Source organism: Bos mutus, chromosome 11 (assembly GCF_027580195.1).
Source record: "Bos mutus isolate GX-2022 chromosome 11, NWIPB_WYAK_1.1, whole genome shotgun sequence".
Taxonomy (NCBI): Eukaryota; Metazoa; Chordata; class Mammalia; order Artiodactyla; family Bovidae; genus Bos; species Bos mutus.
This window is the reverse complement of record NC_091627.1, coordinates 4,302,352-4,324,798: the sequence shown is the minus strand read 5'-3', so window position 1 is coordinate 4,324,798 and position 22,447 is coordinate 4,302,352. Positions and strand designations below refer to the sequence as shown.

Here is a 22,447-nt window from a genome sequence, read left to right as displayed (position 1 = left end):
TATTTGTCATCCTCCTCTTGTGCCTTTATTTGAAAACCGGTAAACCAGTGTGAGAATCAGCCTCAGACTCTCCAAGGGCCATGACTTTCTCCACAACATCTCAACCAGCACCTATAAAAAGTCAGGCAAACTCTTAAGTTTTAAAATCCCCTGACTAGTCTGAGGGTTCCCAGCATTGACCTTCAACTTGGATCTCTCCCCAGAATCCCACGCTCATTTATCCAACTGCGACTCCCCGGCCCCCTGCCCCGGGCCAGGTGTCTCCACTCAAGCGTCGGCCATTCATCTCAAACCAGCACAGCTGAGACAGAATTCTGGATTTTTTTTCCTCCACCAAACTTGCTTCTCCCTCCATTTTCCCCATCTCATACTTGAGACCACCCAGAGGCTGAAGACAAAAATCATCACGACTCCGCTTCCTTCACTCTTACATCCAATCCATCAACAAGCCTGTCAGTGTTTCTTCCAAAAGCACCCTGATTCATCTCTGGGTCCCCATCATCTGTCTGGAGAATTGTATCAGGTTCCTGCTTCTCCCCACAATCCCTTCTCCACAGCTTGTCACCTGCCCACCCCTTCTTGTCATTTAGATCTTAGCTCAAAAGCCAAGTCCCCCCAACCCCCTCAGGCAGTTCCCTGGTGGGCTCATGGTTAGGATTCCCAGCTTTTACTGCGAGGGCCCAGGTTCAATCCCTGGTCAGGGACCCCACGAGACCCCACAAGACACATGACGCAGCCAAAAATAAAATCAGGACTTAGTTTAAAAAACAAAAAAGGGTAAGATGTCCCTTATGGGAATTCCCTGATAGTCCAGTGGTTAGGACTCAGGTCCAGGTTCAATCCCTGGTCAGGGAACTAAAGATTCTGCAAGTTGTGTGGTGTGGACAATATATATATATATATATATATATAAAACACAAGTCTCCCACTCGAAAGGCCTTCCCTGGACTGTGTGTGTGTCTGACTCTTCGTGACCCTGTGGAGTGCAGCCCACCAGGCTCCTCTGTCCATGGGGATTCTCCAGGCAAGAATACTGGAGTTGGTTGCCATGCCCTCCAGGGATTTTCCCAATCCAGTGACAGAACCCAGGTCTCCCGCGTCACAGGTAGATTCTTTACCCTCTGAGCCACCGGGGGTAGCCCCCAGTTAAACCCACACCAAACTGTTTTATTCTCAGCAAAGCAATGAGCCCTTATTCACTGCCTGTCTCCTCCTCTAGAAGGGAAGTGGCCCCGGATCAGGGGTCTAAGATCCCAGGGCCCAGAGCTAGGGGCCTGTGGAATGCCCCATGGTACGAACATCCGCTGTGGCTCCTGCCCCCTGCCCCCAACCCAGGCCAAGTGCCTGGCGGGCTCGTCCATCAGCCTCGGCAGAGACACAGTGAGTCTGTGACTACAGATCTGAGTGGTTTCTTGAACAGCCTCCCCAACCTCAACACAGGCCAGCACTGCAGCTCCTTAGAAGCTGATTCCATAAAAATGCCGCACACACTAACCAACCCCCTCGGAAATCTGGCTTAGCGGGGCCTTGATGGACCCCCACCCCATCCTAAGGGTCTGAAGTCCCCCTCCCGCCCCATGCACCAGACAAGCATCCCCACTGTCTTTGCTAAAGCCCACCTGCAGCTTTCTGAGCCCTGGGAGAAGCGCCCCTGGTGAGGGACCTGGTCGCTGAGCACACGGCCGTTCCAGGGCATGACACCCGACTCCGCTAAGAAACTTCTGTGCGACCCTGTGTCAGTGCCCTCCTCTGTGAGTCAGGACCCCGACACACCAAAGGAGGTTTTCTCAAGCAAACTTTGGTAACGATGACAGTGAAGCACGCGTCTCATGATTAGCAGACTCCGGCACTTCCAGAGAATAGGTGAATGTGGACGATTTTCTTATCGATAAAGCACACTGAAGAGGGACAACTGGATGTCTGAGGGGGATCGAGGGATGAAGGCAGGATGCTCCAAGGAGGCTTTGTGTCCAGATGCACCAAGAAGGTCAAGATATTTTGAATGGAGCCCTCTCTCTTGCTCTGAAATCCACAATGGATAGGGGGGTGCACATCAGGACATGGAATTCCCTAAAGGATCCCAAATTAGGCTCTATCTGCCATGGCAATGAGCAAGATGCCCCACTGGTCAGTGGCCCCTCCAGGCCAGCTTTACCAAGGACGGGGCCAAGGTGGGGAAATACGGACTTGGCCAGAAAACGCTGCAGGAAATCTCTTTCATCTATCCGATTACTTCTTGCCTCTGCAGCCGGTCGGGCAGACCGCGTGCTGCGGGACGGGGCTGTGATCCATGCACCAGAAGCATGCCTTCACCCTCTCCAGGAGTCCCCCAGCCGCTGGTGCTCCAGGGCCAGGCTCAAGCGCGCAGCAGAGTTGCTCAGCTCCTTGTCCTACAGCGCCACCCGCTGGCAGGTCTAAGCAGGAGGCCAAGGAGGAGCCCAGACCTTCCCTCCCTCCCCTAGCTTGGTCCTTCCCTCCTCATGAATTATTTGTGCCTGCACAAAGCCCCAGGTCTGATTCCAGTCTGATTCTGCCTTCTCAGGTATCCTATAGTGTCGGCCACACGCCTGCCCTCGCTCACGCAGAGCTGGGGGAACCTCGAGGCACAACTGGGGCCCTTGTCCATCCTTCACAACCCAGGGTAGAGCCCACGCGCCGCGCGCCCCCCCCACCCCCCGCCGCAAGGTTCCAGTCTGCAGGGGCCTTAGGGCTCATCCGCTAACCTCCCTCCTCCACCATCCTCCCCACTTCACAGGTGGAAAAGATATGTCGAAGGGGCCCGACTTCACTCAGTGAGTCGGCCCCAAAGCCAGTGATTGGTCCAGTGTGTCCCAGAGTCTGCCCCCCAAAAGCCACCTCTCAGTTAAAGAGGGGCGGATATGGAGATAGCTCCTGATCACGTGCCAAAGAATGCCACGCTAGCACTGCCCTCACCAGGGATGTGACCTTTAGCCCCTGGTTTTTCTCATTTCCCTGGTGGTTGGCATTTGGGAACATTCCATCTTTCCGCCTCCAGGTTGGGTTTCTTGGCCAAACCCCACCAGAGAGTCAACCAGACAAAGAGGCCCATGTGTACTGTCCTCCCGAGCCTCAGAGAGGCGGCTGGTCTGGACCCCCACCCAGTCAGCTTGAAATCCTCAGAAGTTTCCTCGGAGGTTGGAGGAAGGCAGTGCCTGTGTTCATGTGCACTAGGCAGGAGGTGGGAGCAAGCGGGGGCCTGGGGTGCTGAGACTTTGAAACAGGACTCACAAAACCGGGAGGGGCCTGAGGACATGTCTGGTCCTGCCAGAAAAGACGGAGCCAAACCAGGACCAGAGCAGACTTCTTGGCTGCTAGGTCCAGCTTTCTTTTCACCCTGAATCCCCACTGACTTCAGCCTCTTTCCAGATTTTTAAACTAGAGCCCAAACCCCACTGGTTCTCTCCCTGCCACCTGCTACCCTGATCAAACCAGGTAACTAACAATCTTCTCAGCCAGAAGAAAGGAGATGGGGTTCTGGAGTCTGACAATTGCACAAGATGTTTAGCAGGGATGGTAGCAATGAGCCAATAGTGATTGATGTCTGAGCTCTGCCTGGCAGGGAGCTTCTAGAAGCCTAAAGAGAAAGCAATGCTCAAAGGCCACCAATGCAAATCCAGTCCTGGGAGGTCCCTGGGTCCAGCAGGAGATGGCTTGGCTCTTCGATTCATTCATCCAAGCTTCCCAACTTAGACCCACAGATTCCAGGGCCCAGAGCAAGCACATGTGCATGACAGCAAGCAGACCAGCAGCTCGGGCACCAAGGTGGGCCTGGGTGACAGACACACGGGTCTGTGTCTCCAGTCAAAAACCCTCTCTCGCATTCATCCTTCTGAACCCAAACCGTCTTTCAGCTGCATTTCTTTTTACTTGGGAAATACTTTGATGCTTGAAATTATCATTAAACGAGAAAAAAAATCTAGGTTGGCTTTTTATACAGGTTCCTAGAACTGAATGCAAGCAATTTAAAAACGTGAATTCACAATTGGGAAGTAATCTTTGGAAACCAATTTAGGCTGATGGGTGTCATTGCACTCTGTGAGACTGAGGCGTGAGAGTCCATCCCATCCTGACCCGGTGACATCGCCAGCAGGGAGCATGGCCCACAGTGTGCAGGACCGAATGCATGTTTCCAGGGGAGGAAGTAAAGAGGAAGGGAGGGAAAGAGAAAGAGAAGGGAAGCAAGGGTAAGAGGAGAGAGGAAGGTAGGAGAGAGGGAGAGAAGAACAGAGGAAAAGAAAGAATATGTTCTCTTTCAGGTTTCAGGAGCTCCGTGGGGTTTTGAGCTAAACCAACAAAAATGATTGAGAGCAGCATGACCTTGAAACCCACCAACTGTCCAAATCCTTGTCCGGCCCATCTGTTTGCAGAAAGATATTAGCACCCAAGCTTGGCCCATATCGCCCAAATCCCTTGTCCCCGCCATGTTAAAAACTGGTTCCTGTAGGAAGGCCTGAGGCAAAGGGCAGGGCCGGGGGCTGACTTCTCCAGGGGGCCCTAACCTGCCAGAGGAAAAGCTCTGGCTGTCGTTCTTAGTAGTCATCATATGAAAGGCATAATCACTGTTCTCCAGGATCCGAGCCGAGTGCAGAGTCCTCACCACGACCACGTGAAGGGGGCAACTCCGCTGAAAAACATACAGCCCAGAAGGTAACCTTGAGAAAGCTCAAGGTCACAGAGCAGGGCTGGGACCATGGTGAGGCAGGCAAATCCCAGGCTAGGACACAAACCTTTTGACTTTCCGCCAAACTCGGTCACCAAGACGGACAACATTTTAATGCAATATTTTGAAATCAAAATTTAAAAATTCCTGATGGACAAAACAGCAACAGGTTCACACTTCCTTGGTGATCCAGTGGTTAAAACTCTGCGCTTCCAATGCAGGGGACTTGGGTTTGATCCCTGGTCAGGGAACTAAATCCCACATGCCACTCAGCCAACTATATATGTATATGTGTGTGTGTGTGTGTGTGTGTGTGTGTATATATATATATATTTTAATGGCAACAGGTTCAATAGACTTGTGTTACTCACCTCACTTGCCTCGCCTTAGCCCCAGCCCTGGGCTCTAGGGCCAGGATTCCGCTTTAGGCCTGCCCCGTTCTGGAGTCCATATCCCCAGCCGCCTCACTCCACTGGTGGTATACCGCCCTTGGCTCCAGGTACTCAGAACCTTGAATGATGGCATTCAAGCTACAATCTTCCACAAGAAGAAAAGACTTGAGGACTGTTTATGAAAAGCTTCGAGCACATCTCCCCGTGTGACTCTGCCTGTAAGTCAGTGAGCAAAACTGGTCAAAATAAGGCCTTTTCCGTGCTCAGGACTGGGGGTACTGAGTGACGTGGAGTGGAGAGGCAGGTGGGCCTACGGATAAGGAAGTTGCTAAGAAACATTGCTCAGCCAGAGACCCAGGCCCCATCCTGACCCAAAGCCAAACCCAAGCCCAGAGCCCCCGACTGGGCAGAGGGCCTGAAGTCCATAGACAGGCCACTTCATAGCCGGCATGGGCCTCTCCCATCCTTGCCTCTTGCTACAAGCCTCCGATGTTAATGTCTTTGGACCAAAGCAAAAGTCCAGGCAAGAGAGAGGAGCTGCGCGGAGTGGGAGCAGGGCCAGAGCCCCAGCCTTCTGCGGGCCAGTCCGTGCAGCTGCCTCCTTGCCCTGGAGAAGAGCAATGGCTCCTTCTCCATTGGTGTTGCCATGTGAGTGCTTGGTTTGGGATTTTCCAGGGCTCTGGGTCCACAGAGAGACAGAAGGTTTAAAAGAAAGCAATTTCAAAGGGCTGGATGGCCAGGGGGCCGGCATTTGAAGCTAGAGGATCCCAGAGGCAGGAGGCTGGGGAGGAGGTGTTGGAGCCCAGAACAGCGGTCTGGGGGGTGCTAGCCCTGGATCTGACCGCATCTCCCCCGTTGCCATTTCTCCCCTGAGTCTTCCAAGCCTCTGCCTTCCCTGGGTGGAGGAGGTGGGTCAAGACAGCTGGGTAGAGGGCTGGGGCTCAGAAGGGACAGAGAGGGAGCGAGGTCTGTTTCCTGCCTTGTAAATGAAGTTCTCAGAGGTTAATCTGCCATGTTTCACACCCCGTTTTGTTGAACCGTCCACCCCTCCAGGATCGACCAGGCTCCTTTCTCAAAGTGAGGGGTGGATCACCCACCCAGGAGCCCCAGGAACCTTAGTAAAGTTCCAATTCTTGGACTTCTTCCCAGCTAAACAAGAGCCTAGGTGGGTACACACACACCTCTCAGGCTGTGGACAGGCTGAGATGCAAGAACTATCCCCTTGATGGAGAAAAGAAAAAGATGGGGGCACAGTAGTGGAGCTGGAAACCCCCAAATAGGAATAAAACAATGTTAGCAACAGTGGGCTGGATCCAAACTCCAGGTGGGATAAATGGCATAGCATGTTTTTATCACCGTATACCAGATAATTCAAAACGAATGATAATATAACAACCTGTGTATTCTTGGGCTTGAAGAATCACAGAGAAGCCGGCTAGGGCTGCAGCAGGTGGCGGGGGCGGAGGCGCGGGGGTGGTGGGGGTGGTTTAGCCTTTTTTTTTCCAGGGTAAGAGGTTGACCCCCGCCTTTACTACTCACCCCCCATACCCGCGCAGTGCCTTGCACCGCCGGAGGCATCGCTTTCGCTGGGCCGGGCATCCGAACCCCAGCGTAAGACTCCAAGGCCAGAAAAAGTCCGCCCAAGACAGGGGCAGCTGGGACCGCCGCGAGCGGAGCAGGACCGGACTTGCTTTCGGCTTAGCGGATGCTGCGGATGCGGGCCCGGGGCGTCAAGATCTCTAACAGGCCCAGGATGACGGGCCCGCTGACCCAAGCTGGGACCCTGGGATCTGGGGGAGATGAGGTTCTTCCCGAGGCGCGGGCAGCAGGCTGGGAGCGGGGGTGGGGTGAGCAGTAGAGGGGGTAGCGGAACCTCCGGAGGTGCCTGGAGGGAGAGCAAGGCCCAAGTCGAGGACTGGCCGGGAAGGGCGAGGGCAGCCCAGGGTCCTCGTGATTTATGTCCCCCTCCCAGTCCACCAAACGAAAACCGGCAATCCGGCTCGGCCCGGGCGCGCGAGGCGCCCGCTGCAGCGGCTGCCGGGCCAGGGCGGGGGCCCGTGAGCTCCTGGCCCCTCGGCGCCCGCCCTCCCGCCTCCCCCGACAGCTTGCAGCCGAGCCGGGCCTGCCGTCCCCGGGGAGCCGCCCGTCCTCGCCCCCAGCTCGGCCGGCGGCGAGGCCGCTTCCAATCTGCCGGGAGGCTCAGGGGGAGAGCGCGGGGAGTCGGGCGAGAGGCCACCGCCGGCCTGGCTCGAGGGAGAAGAAAGTTTCTGCTCCGTCCAGCTGCACCGGCCTTCCCGGCCGGGTCTCGGGTGTGGGGGGATTCGGGCGCTTCGCTATTCCGCTGCGATCTTAGATGCTGAGTCTGACGCCGGGCTAGGGTATTTTCTTGGGGCCCGAGGGGAGGGGGGCCAGGAGGGTGCCCTCCCGCTTGGAAAGGCCTGAGCTCCGGGAGCAGAGCGGGTGAAGGGCGCCTCTGGCCGGTGGGAGGGGGGGCGCCTCTGGTAGGCGCGCGCGCTGGTTTCCTCCTCCCTTTGACCACAGAGCCGGTCGCCCACCCCTGGCGTCGCCTCTAGAGGATCCAGGCCCCAGATGCGCTTCAGTTCTGCCCGCAGCCCTGGGCCCCACACAGGAGGCCGAACCCCGAAAGGAGCAGAGCTGGAGTACCACCGTGACGGAGTTGGGGAGGGTGGAGAGGGCGAGTTATTCACAGCCAAAAGACCGTGTTTCCAGCCCTGCTTTGAAAACAAATCCTCGGGCGGGCTTTCACTGCTCTCGAAATGCGAAGTCGTTAGCAGACGTCTACATTCGCACTCAGAAGCTCGCGCAGGTTACTCTTTAGAGGTACAGAAACACCCGACCCCCCAGACACGCTCCGCCGCAGGAGAGACTGTCGACTGGGTTGGGGTCCTTTGCGCGGCCCCTCTCGGGCCACACGGATTTCTCGGGGTCCCTCTAACGTCCTAGACCCGACCTGCCCAGCTTTCCAGCCTCGCCCCACAGTGAAGCCATCGTTCTGTCTCCTTCCAGGCGCAGACACCAAGCTTTCCCCACCCCTGCCAGGCCCACCAGGTCCAAAGAGATCAGAGAAGGGGGGTTACAGATTTTCCTTCACGAAAAACATGTAGACCGCAAAGGAAATACCCGAAAACGACGCAACAAATTAAAATCTCTTCTCCACACATACAATTCTTTTTCTGCTGGGTGTAGTCCCTTTTTCTTGCTAGAGGAAAGAGAAAAACAACAACAACAACAACAACAACGGCCGGGCAGGGAGGTAGGGAGGGGGTAGAAAAGGTATCGTTGACAGCCCGATGGAAGAATAATTTGAATAACTGTGGGAAAGTGTAGGGGAAAAACTTAAAAACCTTACGTCCTAATTCAACGGCAGCGGCAGCCGGGCTTTGGACCCCTCCCCGCCCGCCTGTACCCCCCTCGGCTAATCACCCTCATTAGGAGCCTCATCACCGGCCTAATGAAAGCAAACCGTGTGGAAATCGCCGGTAAACAGTTGGGTCTGTGCTGTAATTAATTCAGTGTCTCTTTTAATCAAACTGAAAGGAATCGGGCAGTGGCTTGCGGAGCCGTGACATCACCCCCAAAATCGGCCAGAGCCAATCAGCGTCATCACTCCGGGGACACGTGGGCGAGTCCCCTTAAAAACACACACACACACACACACACACACACACAACACAACGGAAAAAAAAAGAAGAAGAAGAAACGAAAAAAAAAAAACCCAGCCCCAAAGTAAAAGTGACACAAGTTCATTTTTTAAAGGAAGGGGGGGAGGCGAAGGCGCGCGCGGAGGACGGGCGGAGAGCGGCAACCGCGGAGTAGGGAGGCGCTGTCCACGGTGCTGACGGGGCCCCCGGAGCGGTGGGAGCGTGGAGAGAAGACCTCCCCGGCCAGGTGGAGCGTCATGCGCCGAAGGCCGCCGCCGCCGCTATCCGCGGTGCTGACGCCGCCAGGTGCGCCCCGATCCCTCGGCTGGTAGCTCGGCTCGGGCCCGCTGCTAACCGCGGTACTGACCCCGCTGCCCTCGGCCACCACTCGCCTGGAAGAAGCGTGCAGTTTGGATTTTTTTTTTTTTAAAGCCCTTCTTTATTTAGATTCCAGCGTCTTCTCATCTCTTCTGTGCCAAAGGGGAGCTCAGGCCGTCCGTCTCCCCCTTGGCTCTCCCCAACTTGGCGCACCCTCCCTCCCGCTTCTCCCTGACACTCCCACCACCCCCCCTCGGCTCGGCGGCTCGGCGCGATGCTGCAGAAGACGCGCTGAGCCCTTTTGGATCTAATGCGCAGAGGAGGTTGGCCCAGAGCTCCTGGGCTCCCCCAAGGCTGAACTCCATCCAAGGTGCCCGCAGGCTCCCTGCCCGCCTTCCCCATGCCAGCCCGCAGCTAGGGGCAGGGGCAGCGGCGGCTGGGGTTGGGGGTGGGTGGGGAGCTTTTGGGGAGGACAGGTCGCAGCTTGGCTATGGAAGGCTCCAATGGCTTTGGGATCGACTCCATTCTCTCCCACCGAGCGGGCAGCCCCGCCCTTCCCAAGGGGGACCCCTTGCTCGGGGACTGCCGCTCTCCCCTGGAGCTGAGTCCTCGCTCAGAGAGCAGCAGCGACTGCTCTTCACCAGCTTCGCCAGGAAGGGACTGTCTGGAGACGGGAGCCCCGCGGCCTGGCGGGGCTTCGGGACCAGGTTTGGACTCCCACCTGCAGCCTGGGCAGCTCTCGGCCCCAGCCCAGTCTCGCACCGTGACCTCCTCCTTTCTGATCAGGGACATCCTTGCCGACTGCAAACCGCTTGCGGCCTGTGCACCCTACTCTAGCAGCGGGCAGCCAGCCGCTCCTGACCCTGGGGGCCGTCTTGCGGCCAAGCCTGGGGAGGACTTTAGAGACAAGCTGGACAAAAGTGGCAGCAACGCCTCATCAGACTCTGAGTATAAAGGTAAGAAAGTGGGAGGTGAAAACCTAGGGGAGGGGGGCTCCATTTCTGAACACGGCATTAAAACTGGGGTGCACACATGCGGGGACATGAACATGCTCACCCGGAGTGCCCCCGGCCCAGGCAGAGCCGCTGGTCTCATCTGAAGCTTTCAGTCAGTTAGCCCCGTGGTTATGCTTTTGAGCAACAAAGAGTCCAGCAGAGCGAGGAGAGGAATTCTGTGTGATGACCCAGGAGAGATTCCCAAAAACACACAAAGCAAACTTTCCAAACTTCGGCTGGGACTAACCAACCCTCCAGTGGGCAGAAGCAAGTGCCTCTCAGACCAGTGGCTCTCTGAGAAAAGACCTTGCAGAAGCAACAGAAGACCCAAGGGGTTCTTGCTCGAACGCTTTTTTATAAGGGGGAAAACCTAGCAGGAAATTCCGGCTGAAGCACTGAGAACAGTCAATTTTCCACCCTTTAATTTGAATATCCAGATGGGGAGGGCAATTCAGCTTTCCTTCCCGTTGGCCCCGGGTGTGATCTGGGTCCAGGGAATCATGCAAAAGAAATGCTCACTTAAAAGTAGAAACAGCAGTCAGGCAGGCGGCTGACTGGCTGGGATCGGGTTCAGCGGTCTCTGTGCTCACCCAACTGTTCTCACTGGATTTCATTTGAAGTGCACTGAGCAATCAACTTCGGGCTGTGTGTGTGGGACCCAGAGATCCCCCAGCACCCAGCCTATATTGGGGTTGAAGGACCCTTTACTTGCTTTTTCACCCCGTGAATCTTTCCAGTTTCCTTTCCATCCTGTCTTAACCAGGGAGCTGAGATCAGCACTAAGAGGAAAGAGGGAAGGAGGAAGGAAAGAAGAAAGGAAGAAAGGAGAGAAAGAATTCCTTAATTTTGTTTCTCGTCCTGGCCACTGCCTTGACTTTAGGTCTTTGGTGAAGCCAGAGGCACGAAGTTCTTTCTCAGGGAGAAGTCAGGAGGCAGGAAGGGAAGGAGTTTCAGAGCCCTGTGTCCCCATCCAGTAGAAAATGAAGGGCTGGCAGGGGCTGTTTAGAGCTCTTTCAGCCTTATAATTAATTCCCAGAATGCTTTCCATGAGATAAAACTTCCCTATAAAGCCAACTTCTATATTGTCTTGGGGGCCCTACATCTCCTGACCCATATTTGCACTGCTAAGTTGATTCAGTCGTGTCCGACTCTTCGAGACCCCATGGACTGCAGCCCAACAGGCTCCTCCATCCATGGGATTTTCCAGGCAAGAGTACTGGAGTGGGGTGCCATTGCCTTCTTTGTTTGCACTAAGTTATCACAAAAATTTAGGAAGGCTCGTTTAACACTCTCTTCCCAACCAAGAAGTGGTTGTGGACATGCCCTGACCTCAAACCAAAACCCATATGAGGCCCCACTCCACATCTCATTCCCTCCTCCACTGCCCCAAGCAACCAGTGGAGACTCCAAGGTCTCCCTGGGTCAGCCGTGCTAGATGGGCAGGTTGGGCTGGAGCTGGAGGAAGGGGGTTCAGACGCCTGTGGCCCAGAGAGCCCTGCTCCTCCCCCCAGGTCTGTTTAGAGAGACAAGGAAAACTTGCCTGGGAGAAAGACAGGTGTATGATGGGGAAGTGAGGGGGAGCAAGGGAGGCAAGGTAAATATATATGTGTAACAGCATATTTTATTATTTATAATTCTCAACAACACCCAGATTTATAGTTAGAATAAGTCGCAAGCCCCCCCTGCACCGCGTGGTGCTGGTGAAAGAGTGTGGCTCGTGTCTCTATATTTGTTTATTTTTTTGCCCATAGGTGGGATTTTGAGTCAAGGTTTCGGTTAAGATAATTGGAATATCAATTTTCTTCTCTTGTCCCTGATGATATCTGATCTGGGTGGTGATGACGGCCGGCTGTCCACATATCACTTAAATAGGGTTGGAGCTGAAGACAGAGGAAGGTCTCCCCCAGCCCTAGGTACCCCACCTTTGCATCAACAAAGTCCCGGGTGAAGAAGGAGAAGAAATAACCGCCTCTGGAGCATTTCTCAAAGGCGGACCCGAAGCAGGAGACCTTACCGAGAGACAGACAGACACACGGGGTTGGCAGCTAAGCGACTCCCCTATCCACCTACCATGTGAAGAGTCCCTCCTCCAAGGAGGGCACGCAGGGAAGGTCAGTCCCATCCGAGTCGGCATCAAAGGTTCCTCAGCATAACATTTAAAGAAGCGGAACCGGGCTTTGAAGTCAGGCGTTCTGCTGCGCACGGTCTGGCTTGCAAGAGCCGATATCCATGGAGAAACGAAACGGGCACTGTGCTCCCAGCTGGCAGGGTCGGGGGGCCTGGAACTCTCAGGCGTTGAGATTGACTGAGCCTGCTTCGGAGGTTGAGGCTGGGCACCTGCGAGTGTGTATCTGAAGGCTCCAGCCTGCGCCCGGGAGAGGAATTAGAGAAAAAGCCCCAGGAGCCAACCCGTTCTTCTGGACACCCCAAACTCAACCTCCACCCCACCCCCAACCTTGGAGCTCAGTCCTGAGAAATGGGGGGGATTTACAAATAGGGCCAGATGATGAGGTCAAAAAGTAAGGTTTCCACAATATCAGGTTAGAGGTTTGGATAATCATTTCCGCAAACTTGCTCAAACTTTACCTGCCTGGCATAGACAGAAAAGATCCTCCATCCTAACAGATCCCCATCTCCTGAGGCACCCTTGCCCCAATGTGGCCCGAGTCCAGGAGGGCCGGGAGAGGCCAGCGAGCTGGTCTGGAGGAGGCGGTGGGAAGGCGTGGACCCCTGCTCACCGGCTTCTTACCGGTTTCTCACCCGCTAGCGCTCTCCCGGCTCAACCACTGGGGTGTACCTGGTGACTGGCACCCTCCCAGTCTCGAACCGCTTTCTGGTTGAAAAGTCTTGCTCCCTCGTGGCTCAATTAACCGGATTATTGTTTCCTACAGACAGAAATTAACTCCAATTCAGCTGAACCCAGTCACTGCAAACACCATGCTCAATGAAACTCAGCATAAAGGAAAAATAGAGAAAAAGAGGGAGGGAAGCCCCACGTCCATTTTGGGGAGATGGTCTCTGGTGGTATCATCACTTTAGGGGAAGAAGGAGGGAGGTCTTTGAGCTTGCTCCAGCAAGTGTGCATTTTCAGTGCAGTCAACTCCAAAGGAAAGTGCTGGGGAAAAAAGAAACCACATTATCCAGTACCATCCTTGTGACTCAGGAGCGGGGACCCTGCTGGTGTGTCTCGACCATCGGGGGAAACACAGGGCAGCCACCGTAGGCAAATGACAAGGACACACGGACCTCAGAGATGTGTGCATCTGAGGGGTAAATGAGTCACTTATTTTTCCAAACGGCTTTGTGCTCCCTGATCGGGCACCTGGCAGTTCGCATTTTGCCTGTGCGCTGTTTGTAGTTTAAGAAACAGGGGAACCATCCCTATAGATTCGTGCCCAACCAGGGGTCAGGCGAGATGTGGGTGTCCTTCAGGACCACCGTCTACTCCAGGGTGAACAGGCTTTTGTCCCTCAATGCAGGTTCTTCTCCCCAGACTCTGGCCCTCAGCTTCCTCTCTTCCTGGCCCAGATGCAGCCAGAGAATCGGGGGCACAGTCCTAAACCCCGGAGCACGCACCGGAGCAGCCCACCAGGCTGGAACTCCTGCGTCCCCTCCCCACCGCTCCCCTCCCCTGGCAGATCCACCCAGTCGGTCCACTAATCCCTCCAGGGAGCGCCCGTGCAGTGTGGGAGCTGGGTCGAGTTCTCTGTAGGCTTTGGGTTATTTCTCCTCGGAGGTGTCGCTCCTCCTCGGTCTGGGGGCTGGGAGGTCTCAGCCCTGAGCGGCTTTGCTGCGGCCCCACGGGCTCGAGTGCAGCGGGGCCACCGCCACCGGGAGCCACATTCACAAGACCGTAAGGGCGGGCAGGCGGGCGGTGAGGCTGGGCCCTGATGCGCGGCTGTGTCTCTGCAGTGAAGGAGGAGGGCGACCGGGAGATCTCCAGCTCCAGGGACAGCCCCCCGGTGCGCCTGAAAAAGCCACGCAAGGCGCGCACGGCCTTCACCGACCACCAGCTGGCACAGCTGGAGCGCAGCTTCGAGCGACAGAAGTACCTGAGCGTGCAGGACCGCATGGAGCTCGCAGCCTCACTCAACCTCACCGACACGCAGGTCAAGACCTGGTACCAGAACCGCAGGTGAGGCCCCCTCTCCTCTCCTCCCCACCCCTCCACAGACCCACCGGGACACAGGTCTGACTGAGCTTTCCCCATTCTGGGGACCTCTGAGCTTTCCCCATTCTGTGAAACTGGGAAAGTGAGGCCTCGGACAGAGAGAGAAAGCCTTGCCTGAAGCCCACAGTGAGGGATAGAGACAGGACTCGATCAGGTGGGCAGATGGACACGTGGACCATGGGAGGTCCAAGCCTGTCCACCCAGGCCACATCCTACCACCTCCCTCCAGCCCTGGGCAGCTGCTAGGGGTAGAGGGGGTGGCACTGAGCTTTCCCGGGATTCTTCAGGCCTCCCCAGTCTTTCTAGTCCCTGAGACTCAAGGAGGGAAAGGGCCCAGACTTAGCTCCTTGGGGCCTGAGGGACCAGAAAATTGATGCTGGGCACTGGCCTCGAACCTGGTGTTTCCTACTCTTCCTTCCCAAGACATTCACAGAATGAAGAGAAACACAAATGCATACAAAACACACACACAGCCACACGCTCAATCCAGTCACACACTCACGTCGACACAATTCACTAATACAAACACACCCACAGTCACCCGCATACTCTTAGCGGAGGCTGGAATGTTGCTTTCCATAAACAAGCTCAGAACACGCTGCCCCATTAATAATAAATACCGATTACTGCTTCGGGCATTAATAATTAAGGCCCGTTACAGTAATTACACAATTATGATGATGATGAATAATTCAGGCAGGAAAATGGGGGTTGGTATGGCTGAGTCCGACTCAGTGGGGCTGCCTCACCGGCCAGGTGCACCCAGGAGTCCGGCCGCAGCCCTGGCAACCAGAGTGGCCTCGCTTCCCTGCCTTCCCCAAAACCTAGCCGGCACTGGGCTGGGGCCTCCCGGCTTCGGGACCGGGCAGACTGTGGGGCTGGCCCCAAGCCTCGGACCTGCGCGCGGGGTGCGGCGGAGGCGGCCGTGCGCTCTTCCTCTGCGGTTGCCGCGGTCTCTGGCCCGCGGGCTTCCGCAGAAGCGGTCAACTGTGGTCCCGCGGCGAGGCTGGTCTCCTCCGGGCCGGTGGTGCGGCTGGCAGCATCAACCGCTCCCCATTCCACCACGAGCAGACAGACCCCGGCACCCCCTGCGGCCCTCTCCAGGGTGATCTTTCGTTCCAAGGCCTCCCCCGGGGGCCGATGCACGGGGGCGCGAGGCGGAGAGCTCCGACATCCCGCTTCAAGCGCCCAGGTTGGGTGGGATGCCCTGCACGAAGTGTGGCGATCTTAGACCCCTGGCTCTGGGGATAAGACAGCCTAGCTTAGAACCCGGGGTCTCCTCTTTTTCGGCCGCCCTGAGATCTGACCCACTCCTCAGTTTTCTTATCTGTAAGCGGGGATGACAGTCATGAAAAGTTCGTGGAAGATTAATAGCATCGATGCCTTTAATGCGCGAAAACCGTGCCCGGCAACCCGTGATTTAGTGATATGAACGAATTAGTGGGCTCCCTCCTGGCCTCTCTGCAGGCGCTCCGGGGCAGGCACTCTGAGGGGCAGGGGTCTCCGAGCGCCCCAGTCCTGATCCCTGCCTTGCGCGTTTATTTCGGTCCCTAGGACGAAGTGGAAGCGACAGACGGCCGTCGGGTTGGAGCTGCTGGCCGAGGCGGGCAATTACTCGGCGCTTCAGCGGATGTTCCCGTCGCCTTATTTCTACCCGCAGAGTCTGGTTTCCAACCTGGATCCCGGCGCCGCGCTCTATCTGTACCGCGGGCCCAGCGCACCGCCGCCCGCCCTGCAGAGACCTCTGGTCCCTCGCATCCTCATCCACGGACTCCAGGGCGCCAGCGAGCCGCCGCCGCCGCTGCCACCGCTGGCCGGCGTCCTCCCGCGCGCCGCGCAGCCTCGGTGAACGCCCGCCCGCCCGCCGGCCCGCCCGCCCAGGCGCACCCGGCCCCCCGTCCCGGGGCTCCGCACCGGCCCCCCTCCGCCAGCCTCGGGGAGGGCGCGGGGTTTCACGCCTCTTCCTGGGGCGGGGGGCGGCTCCCCGACCGGCCCTCCCTGGCGTCGGGCCCAGCGTCCCCAGAAGGGCCAAATGCCAAGTCTTCTAAGGCCCGGACCCCCGGACTGAGTCCCCCTAACCCTCCCCGTCATTCTCTCTCTCGGTCACTCCATCAGGGAGCCACTTCCATCGCCGGTGTACATACGTCCCATCCCCCCAACCCCGCCACCGGCGCGCCCCCTCGCCCCTCCCGGGAGCCGGTGGGGCGACCCCCTTGCTGCGCTCTCCCGCTTCCCGCTCCAGCTGTACACCGAGCCCTCACCCCGCAGCCCTGACACACGGAGGGGAAGGGGTGTGCGAGCCCCCGCCCCGCGCCAGGGCCGGCAGCAGAGCTGTACATACGTGTGCAAAGTGTAAAGTTATTTATTCGTGATCCATCAGCCCGTGACTGTGTCCGTGAATCAGTGAGTCTGGGGCCTGTGCCCACCCACCGCCCGCCCTCCCAGGCGGGGCAGGCCGCGGCCAGGGGACTTGCCCACCCACACCCCAACCCCCGCGTCCAGCCTCCGTCTGGGGGACAGCCAGACCCCTCGGGTTCTCTCGTTTTTTAAATGTCGAAAATAAACTTCTTACAAATGACCAGGCGCTTGTCCGCGCGCTCCATTGGTCGGTCAGCGCTCGGCCCTTCCCCATTCCTCCGGAAGATTCCTTTTCCGCTTCTGGGACTCAGGCTCTTTTCACCCTCAGTAAGGAAGCACTGTGACTCGTCTCCCTCTCTTTCTGAGAGCTGAGGCTGGGGGCAGGCGTCCCCCTTCCGGGCCTCAGTCTTCCCATCTCTATAGTGAGGCGAGCGCGCGGCTCCCCCACCTGCTCCAGCCTCTCCATCTGGTTCCGCGCTGTTCAGCCGGTCCCGGGGGCCGGGGTGGGGTCAGCGCCCGGGCAGGCTCGGCTGCAGGCCGGGATGCGGTGCCCTGGCTGAGCCGGCTCATCTGGCCGCAACAAGGGCGCCAGCAGCTGGTGACCGGCCGGCCCGGCGCGGGGGCCGACAGATGGGTTCCGAGGCTGCTTCCCCCCGTGGGCCCCTCCGCCCTGCGCCTCGGCTGCGGGCATCAGCGGCAGGCGAGGAAGCTCCCGGCCCCTGCCCTGGGTAGGACCTGACGAGCCCTCGCTGGGGAACGCGACTCCCCCATTTTCTCACTGCCCCTTCACCCCACGACCATGTTGGGGACACCACCCAGAGGGAAGCCGAACCCCGGGAAAGTCCGCCCTGGGGCCCCAGCCTCTGACTCCAGGTCTCAGGACAGGGATTTCAGTCTCCAGCCAGACTCCAGACTTCACTTTCCCGTTCAAAGGGCCAAGGTCACCTCCTGGGGCCCCACAGCTCACAGGGGAGGTGGAATCAGGTGGTCCCTTCCCACACACCACCTGCAGCTCAAGACTCCCCAGGAGGCGCCTGGAGCTGGGAAGTTTGGGGGCCCGGCAAGCCCAGCCCCGCTCCGGGTTTGTGGCAGACTGTTCCAGGAAAGGACTGCCTGGTGGAGGAGGGGTGGGGTTCGGATTCCACTCTTGACTCCCCTCCGCTGGCCTCTGCTACAGTTTCCTCCCGCCTCCCCGCCAGCACCCTCTCGCCACCCCTTTTCTCTCCTAGGGTGCTGAGGGTATTATTCTAATTTTGCCAAATGCACAGCAGCTAATTAAGGAGCCCCTCGGCTTTCGAGTTCTTTTGCATGTGAATGGGGGTTGGTAAATCCTCAGCTCTGGCTGGAGGAGGGGGCGAGGGGGGGACTGTCCCCAACTCAGGGTTAATGAAGTGGGAAAGAAGTCTCTCACAGCCTCCTGCAAACAAACCCCCTACCCCCATGCAACACACCCTGCCCAAATCCTACATGGATTGACTTAAACCCAGGGGATAAGTGCTTTAAATTAATCTCATTGAATAAGAATGAGACCAAACAAAACTCTTTAAAATCATATTAAAAATCTATCAAAGGACAACTTGCACTGGTGTGCTTTTCATTTTGTGCAAGAGAAGGAGATAGACTGGAGCAACCACCCTTACATTTACACAGCGGCCGTGTAAACCACAGACACAGTCCCAACTATGTAATTGTCCTTGTACCTCCGAGCTGATTTCATATCTTACACTAATGAAGAACAAGGCTCCCCAACAAGTTTATAATTACAGTATTTCAAACTGTCCTGCACTTCCCATCTGTAATAATAACTTTACAACCTCTGCAGTGAGGTGGGCTTCGGTTTTCATCCATTTAGAAGGCTAAATCGGTTTCTCTGTTCCCAACCCTGGGGGCTGGGTGAACTCGCCCTTAAGATAGAAAAAAAAAGAATGAATGTGCGAGCCCCCCAGCAGGCAAGACAATAGGAGAGGCACTGAGAAAGCAGCGTCTCAGTGCCTCTACTGACCCACCCCCACCCTCCCTTGGAAACCTAGACTCCAGGGGGGCAGGGGCAACAGAGTTGAAAAGAAGTTGAGATTCCCCTAGCAGTCTTGTTTCGAGGCTTCTGAGCCTGTTTGAGAAGTCCAGCTGATTTTAAGGGGTGCTTGGCCGCCTCCACGCTGAAAGGCTTTGCTCTGAACCTCTCCTCTGGTGGAGCAGATTAAGAGATAAGGCATCGTGGTCATGCAGGCAATTTAACAAGACCAGTGGAGCGCCCTTTGCAAGGAGGGCAACTTCTCCAGTGGGGGCGGGGGAGCCTTAAATTTCTGTCTCCTGGAAGCGACGGTTGGATTCTGATGGCTTCCGCTGACTTTCCACTGAAGGGCTCAAATGTTAAATGCCAAGGGTGCTAGCAGCTTGGATACGCCTGCCTTAAGGGGCTCTCTGACTCCTCGGCCTTCCCTAAATCTCGCCTCCCTTCACCACAGGGGGGAGAAAAAACAATCAAAGGAATCCACCGGGCTTTGTCAGAATGTCCTTTGCTGAGAGTCAGTTGGCTCTGCTTCTCTCAAAGTGGAAAATGTCGCTTGCGTTGCATCAGCTCGGCCTTCCTTCATCACTCACCGAGGGCTCTCTGCCCTTTAGTGCGTGAGAATGGGGGGCCCTGTGAAGATGCTCAGCCCATAGGGTTCCAAACATGAAGATGTCTGGGATTAAAAAAGAGCATTTTACAAGCCCATGAGGGAAAAAAGCTTTAGGCTGCAACATTCCATGAAATGTCCAGATTCTCTGACTTCTAAATATGGGGATCAGGTTTATGAGACAGAGAAAGAGGTAAGTTTGGAAAATTAGAAAAAGAAGCAAGATTAGAAATACACACAAAATTAGGATATGTACAGTGGAATTAGGCTAAAGCTTTCCCTAATTGATGCCTGAAATGTATAATCTGTCAAGAGCCATAATAAGAGAGAAAGAGATTTATTTTAAGGTTATTTAAATTTAGATAATATTAACCTTAAAGCTGCTAAATCCATGTTTCTTTATTAACTGGGGGTAATGTATTGATTCTACTTAGAAACAGGCCCAGACAGCATCCATGGCAAGAAACCTTCACTTAAGTCTCAGCACATGAAGAGGAAGTCTAGATCTCAGAATTACAGTCACTTAAATGCTTTGCAGGGTCCTGGCACTTCTGCCCGCTCCCAGGGCAGATTCCTCCTTTCATGGAAAGAGTATTTTTCGTGGGGGGAGGTAGGGAAAGCAGGGTTTCTCTTTGATCATTCCAGATCACTGGCATTAACCCTCTGACAGCTGGGTTTTGTTGACAAAGTTTGATCCCCTCTTTTCTCATCCCAATCTTGTGGACTCTCACATATGGAAACCAAAAGTAGGTGGCAGACTTACCCAGAGTCAGTATGGCATGTGCTGCAGGTGTATTTATTTATTGTTACAGATTTCACCAAAGATCCCTATTAATTCCGATGTGACAGCCAAGTCTCTGAGGCCACATTTTCCCTGCACTGGTGGGCCAGGGCTTATGAGACTCACCCTCACCTTCAGGACACGTCCCTTCTGGTGGGATGTCCACCCATGTTCACCTTACACCTGAGGGATGGAGGCCAGGAGGCCTCCCGGCTCCCCATGGCCCCCGCAGACCGCTTGCCTGTGTAACGCTCACCATCCTCGCCGGGCCCTTGAGCTCACGTGGCTCTGGAGGGGTTAAGGGGGCCTCCACACTCGTGCTAGTAACTTCAGAGAATGGGGGCTGAGAACAAGAGGAGAGGTGGAGAGAGCATTGCCCGAGGACAGGAGGGCCAGGAGGCTCTGCTCCCCCTCTCCTGGGCCACTGGAGTTACCCTGCCCAAATCTTACATTTATTGGGAAATCAATACGCCCCGGGGGGTTCTCCTTCAGACCTCCCAGAAAACACAACGGGGGAGGGGCAGCTGTGGCCTGGGCCGCAGTACAGACCCCGAGCCTTTCTGGAGCACAAGACGGAAGAGAACGCTCAGGCAGCGGTGCCTTTTGACTTCAAAGGCAAACTAGAAAAAGGCAACAGTAAATCAATTAGTCCTAAGAAAGTACGTTTTCCCCATGACAAGAAGGACAGAGCATCGCAGGTGAGTGTGACGTGGGCGCTCAGAGCCGCTTGCATACTCGGGAACTGAGACCCGGAGGCATTTGTGACCCACACCAAAAGCTCATTTGGTCCTTTTTAATAAAGCATTTGTATACATCAAGAAAAGGATCTGATAGTCTTTTCTCTTTACCAATTCCAGTTTTTAAAATCCTGTTTTACAAAATTCAGGCTAACATACGTGTAGAGGGCAGCTTAAAGTGAATGGTGAAACTTCTTCAGAACGGCATCACCAGGCAGGATCCCCTCCGGGTGGGTGCCGCAGGACGTCAGGATTTATATTAAGTGATTAAGTGCTCATGTGATCTACGGGCAGTGATGGAATACATCTGAGAGGGGTCTTAAACAAGGCAGGGTAATCAGGTAATCCACCCTCTGTTGACCCCTGCCCCCGCAGGGACAGGGGTCTGCAGGGGGTGGCGGTGGCACCCTCAGCTCTCACGGGGTTCCTGATGAGAACAGGACGCCCACTCCAGGGTCCACCCGGAGGCCCTGTCCTGTGCAGGCAGAGGTTAACATACTTTCCGGGAGGCCTGGGGGCGGGAGGGAGGGGTGTTTAATCTGTTCCCTCGGCCGAGGCTGGGCCCGGGGTGCGGGCGGCGCCGCGGGGCTGGCTGGCCGGCCCCGCGCGCGTGTTCTGCTTTCTGACCTTGGTGCCGCCAGTCTCCATCCCGCTGGCATATTCGGAACGCAAGATTTCAGCCAGGCGCTGCTTACTCTGGGTCTTCTTCCTCTGAAGGTCAGGCCTGAGGAGCAGTGATAGTGGGGTGGGGGCGGGGGGAGAAAGGAAACTTTATTATTATTTCTTTTTTCCTTCTTCATTTGGGAAGAGGCGGATGGCAGCTGGTTCCGAGAGTGCGGAACTGACATTTTTGTATTAACAGAAGTACAATCCCTTCAATAGCGCTTGTTTTGATATTCTATGCACCGCAAGATTAGATACGCTGCTGACAGATTTTCATAACGGTGGCAAAATATCATGGCATTTTTAAAAGTGAGGCTTTGTTCTGTGTTGTTTTCACGGAAAGAAAAGAATGAAACACACTCATACTCTGATGGCAAATGAGGTGTATGATACAGCAGTTTGCCAAGGGATGGGGGGAAACCCACCCTGAAACTCACAACACTCTGCACGCCAGTGCCTGGGAACCCCCTGCCCTTGGCTGCCTCCTGGGGACCCGGCTGGGAGGCTGGTGGGGGCTGCGGTGGCTGCCACCGACACCTCTTCCCTGACTGAAGAGCCTCTAGTAATAATAAATCATTTCTGACCCTAAAAGTCCCACACCCAGGTGTGCCTGGGCAGACGGCGGCGCGGCATCTGCACCAGGGATGGACCCAACCCGCATGGAAAATGCCAAAGCCTGAAAATCAATGTCAGATGGTGAATCCTAGTAACTGGTTTCAAAAGGCAGCCGCTTCATCGTTTATTTGATCGGAAGATCAGAGGGGGAAATTTGTAGAAGTTCAATCGTACACAGAAAAAACGATTATGAAAACTGAAGAGTAAAATAATGCTTCTTAAGACAAGATTTTATCCAAAACAACAGGGTCGTCACCAGAGGATCCGTCTTGCTGTGCCCACGGTGCCTTCAACCCTGAGGTGGCACCAGCTTGGGCTCTAAAAGAAGGCAGACGCTACCCTCTGCTACCTGCATCGACAGCATTCCCTTTGCTGTAAAAATCAGAGGATATGTCAGACTGAAAATAAATACAACAGAACTCCTTCAAAGCCCAGGAATTAACTACGAGACTAATA

The 22,447-nt window shown here is 55.8% G+C and overlaps 2 protein-coding genes across 2 annotated transcripts in view; one reads left to right on the top strand and one right to left on the bottom strand.

The window, feature by feature from the left end:
* Positions 1 to 9,543: 9,543 nt before the first annotated feature.
* BARHL1 (BarH like homeobox 1) lies at positions 9,544 to 16,068 on the top strand. Its single transcript, XM_014480451.2, has 3 exons — positions 9,544 to 10,009; positions 13,961 to 14,183; positions 15,774 to 16,068. The coding sequence occupies exons 1-3, from the start codon at positions 9,544 to 9,546 to the stop codon at positions 16,066 to 16,068; spliced, it is 984 nt and encodes a 327-aa protein (XP_014335937.2).
* A 4,687-nt stretch (positions 16,069 to 20,755) lies between these two features.
* Positions 20,756 to 22,447, bottom strand: part of DDX31 (DEAD-box helicase 31) — a 73,665-nt gene continuing 71,973 nt past the window's right edge. Inside the window, exon 20 of the mRNA XM_070378777.1 lies at positions 20,756 to 21,437. Within this exon, the coding sequence (XP_070234878.1) occupies positions 21,248 to 21,437 (190 nt within the window). The 3' untranslated portion in view covers positions 20,756 to 21,247. The remainder of the gene's footprint in view (positions 21,438 to 22,447) is intronic.

Coding starts and splice junctions, on each gene's coding strand:
- BARHL1 (XM_014480451.2), top strand. CDS start 9,544: ATGGAAGGCTCCAATGGCTTTGGGATCGACTCCATTCTCTCCCACCGA. Junction 10,010..13,960: donor ATCAGACTCTGAGTATAAAG/GTAAGAAAGTGG, acceptor GTGTCTCTGCAG/TGAAGGAGGAGGGCGACCGG. Junction 14,184..15,773: donor ACCTGGTACCAGAACCGCAG/GTGAGGCCCCCT, acceptor TTCGGTCCCTAG/GACGAAGTGGAAGCGACAGA.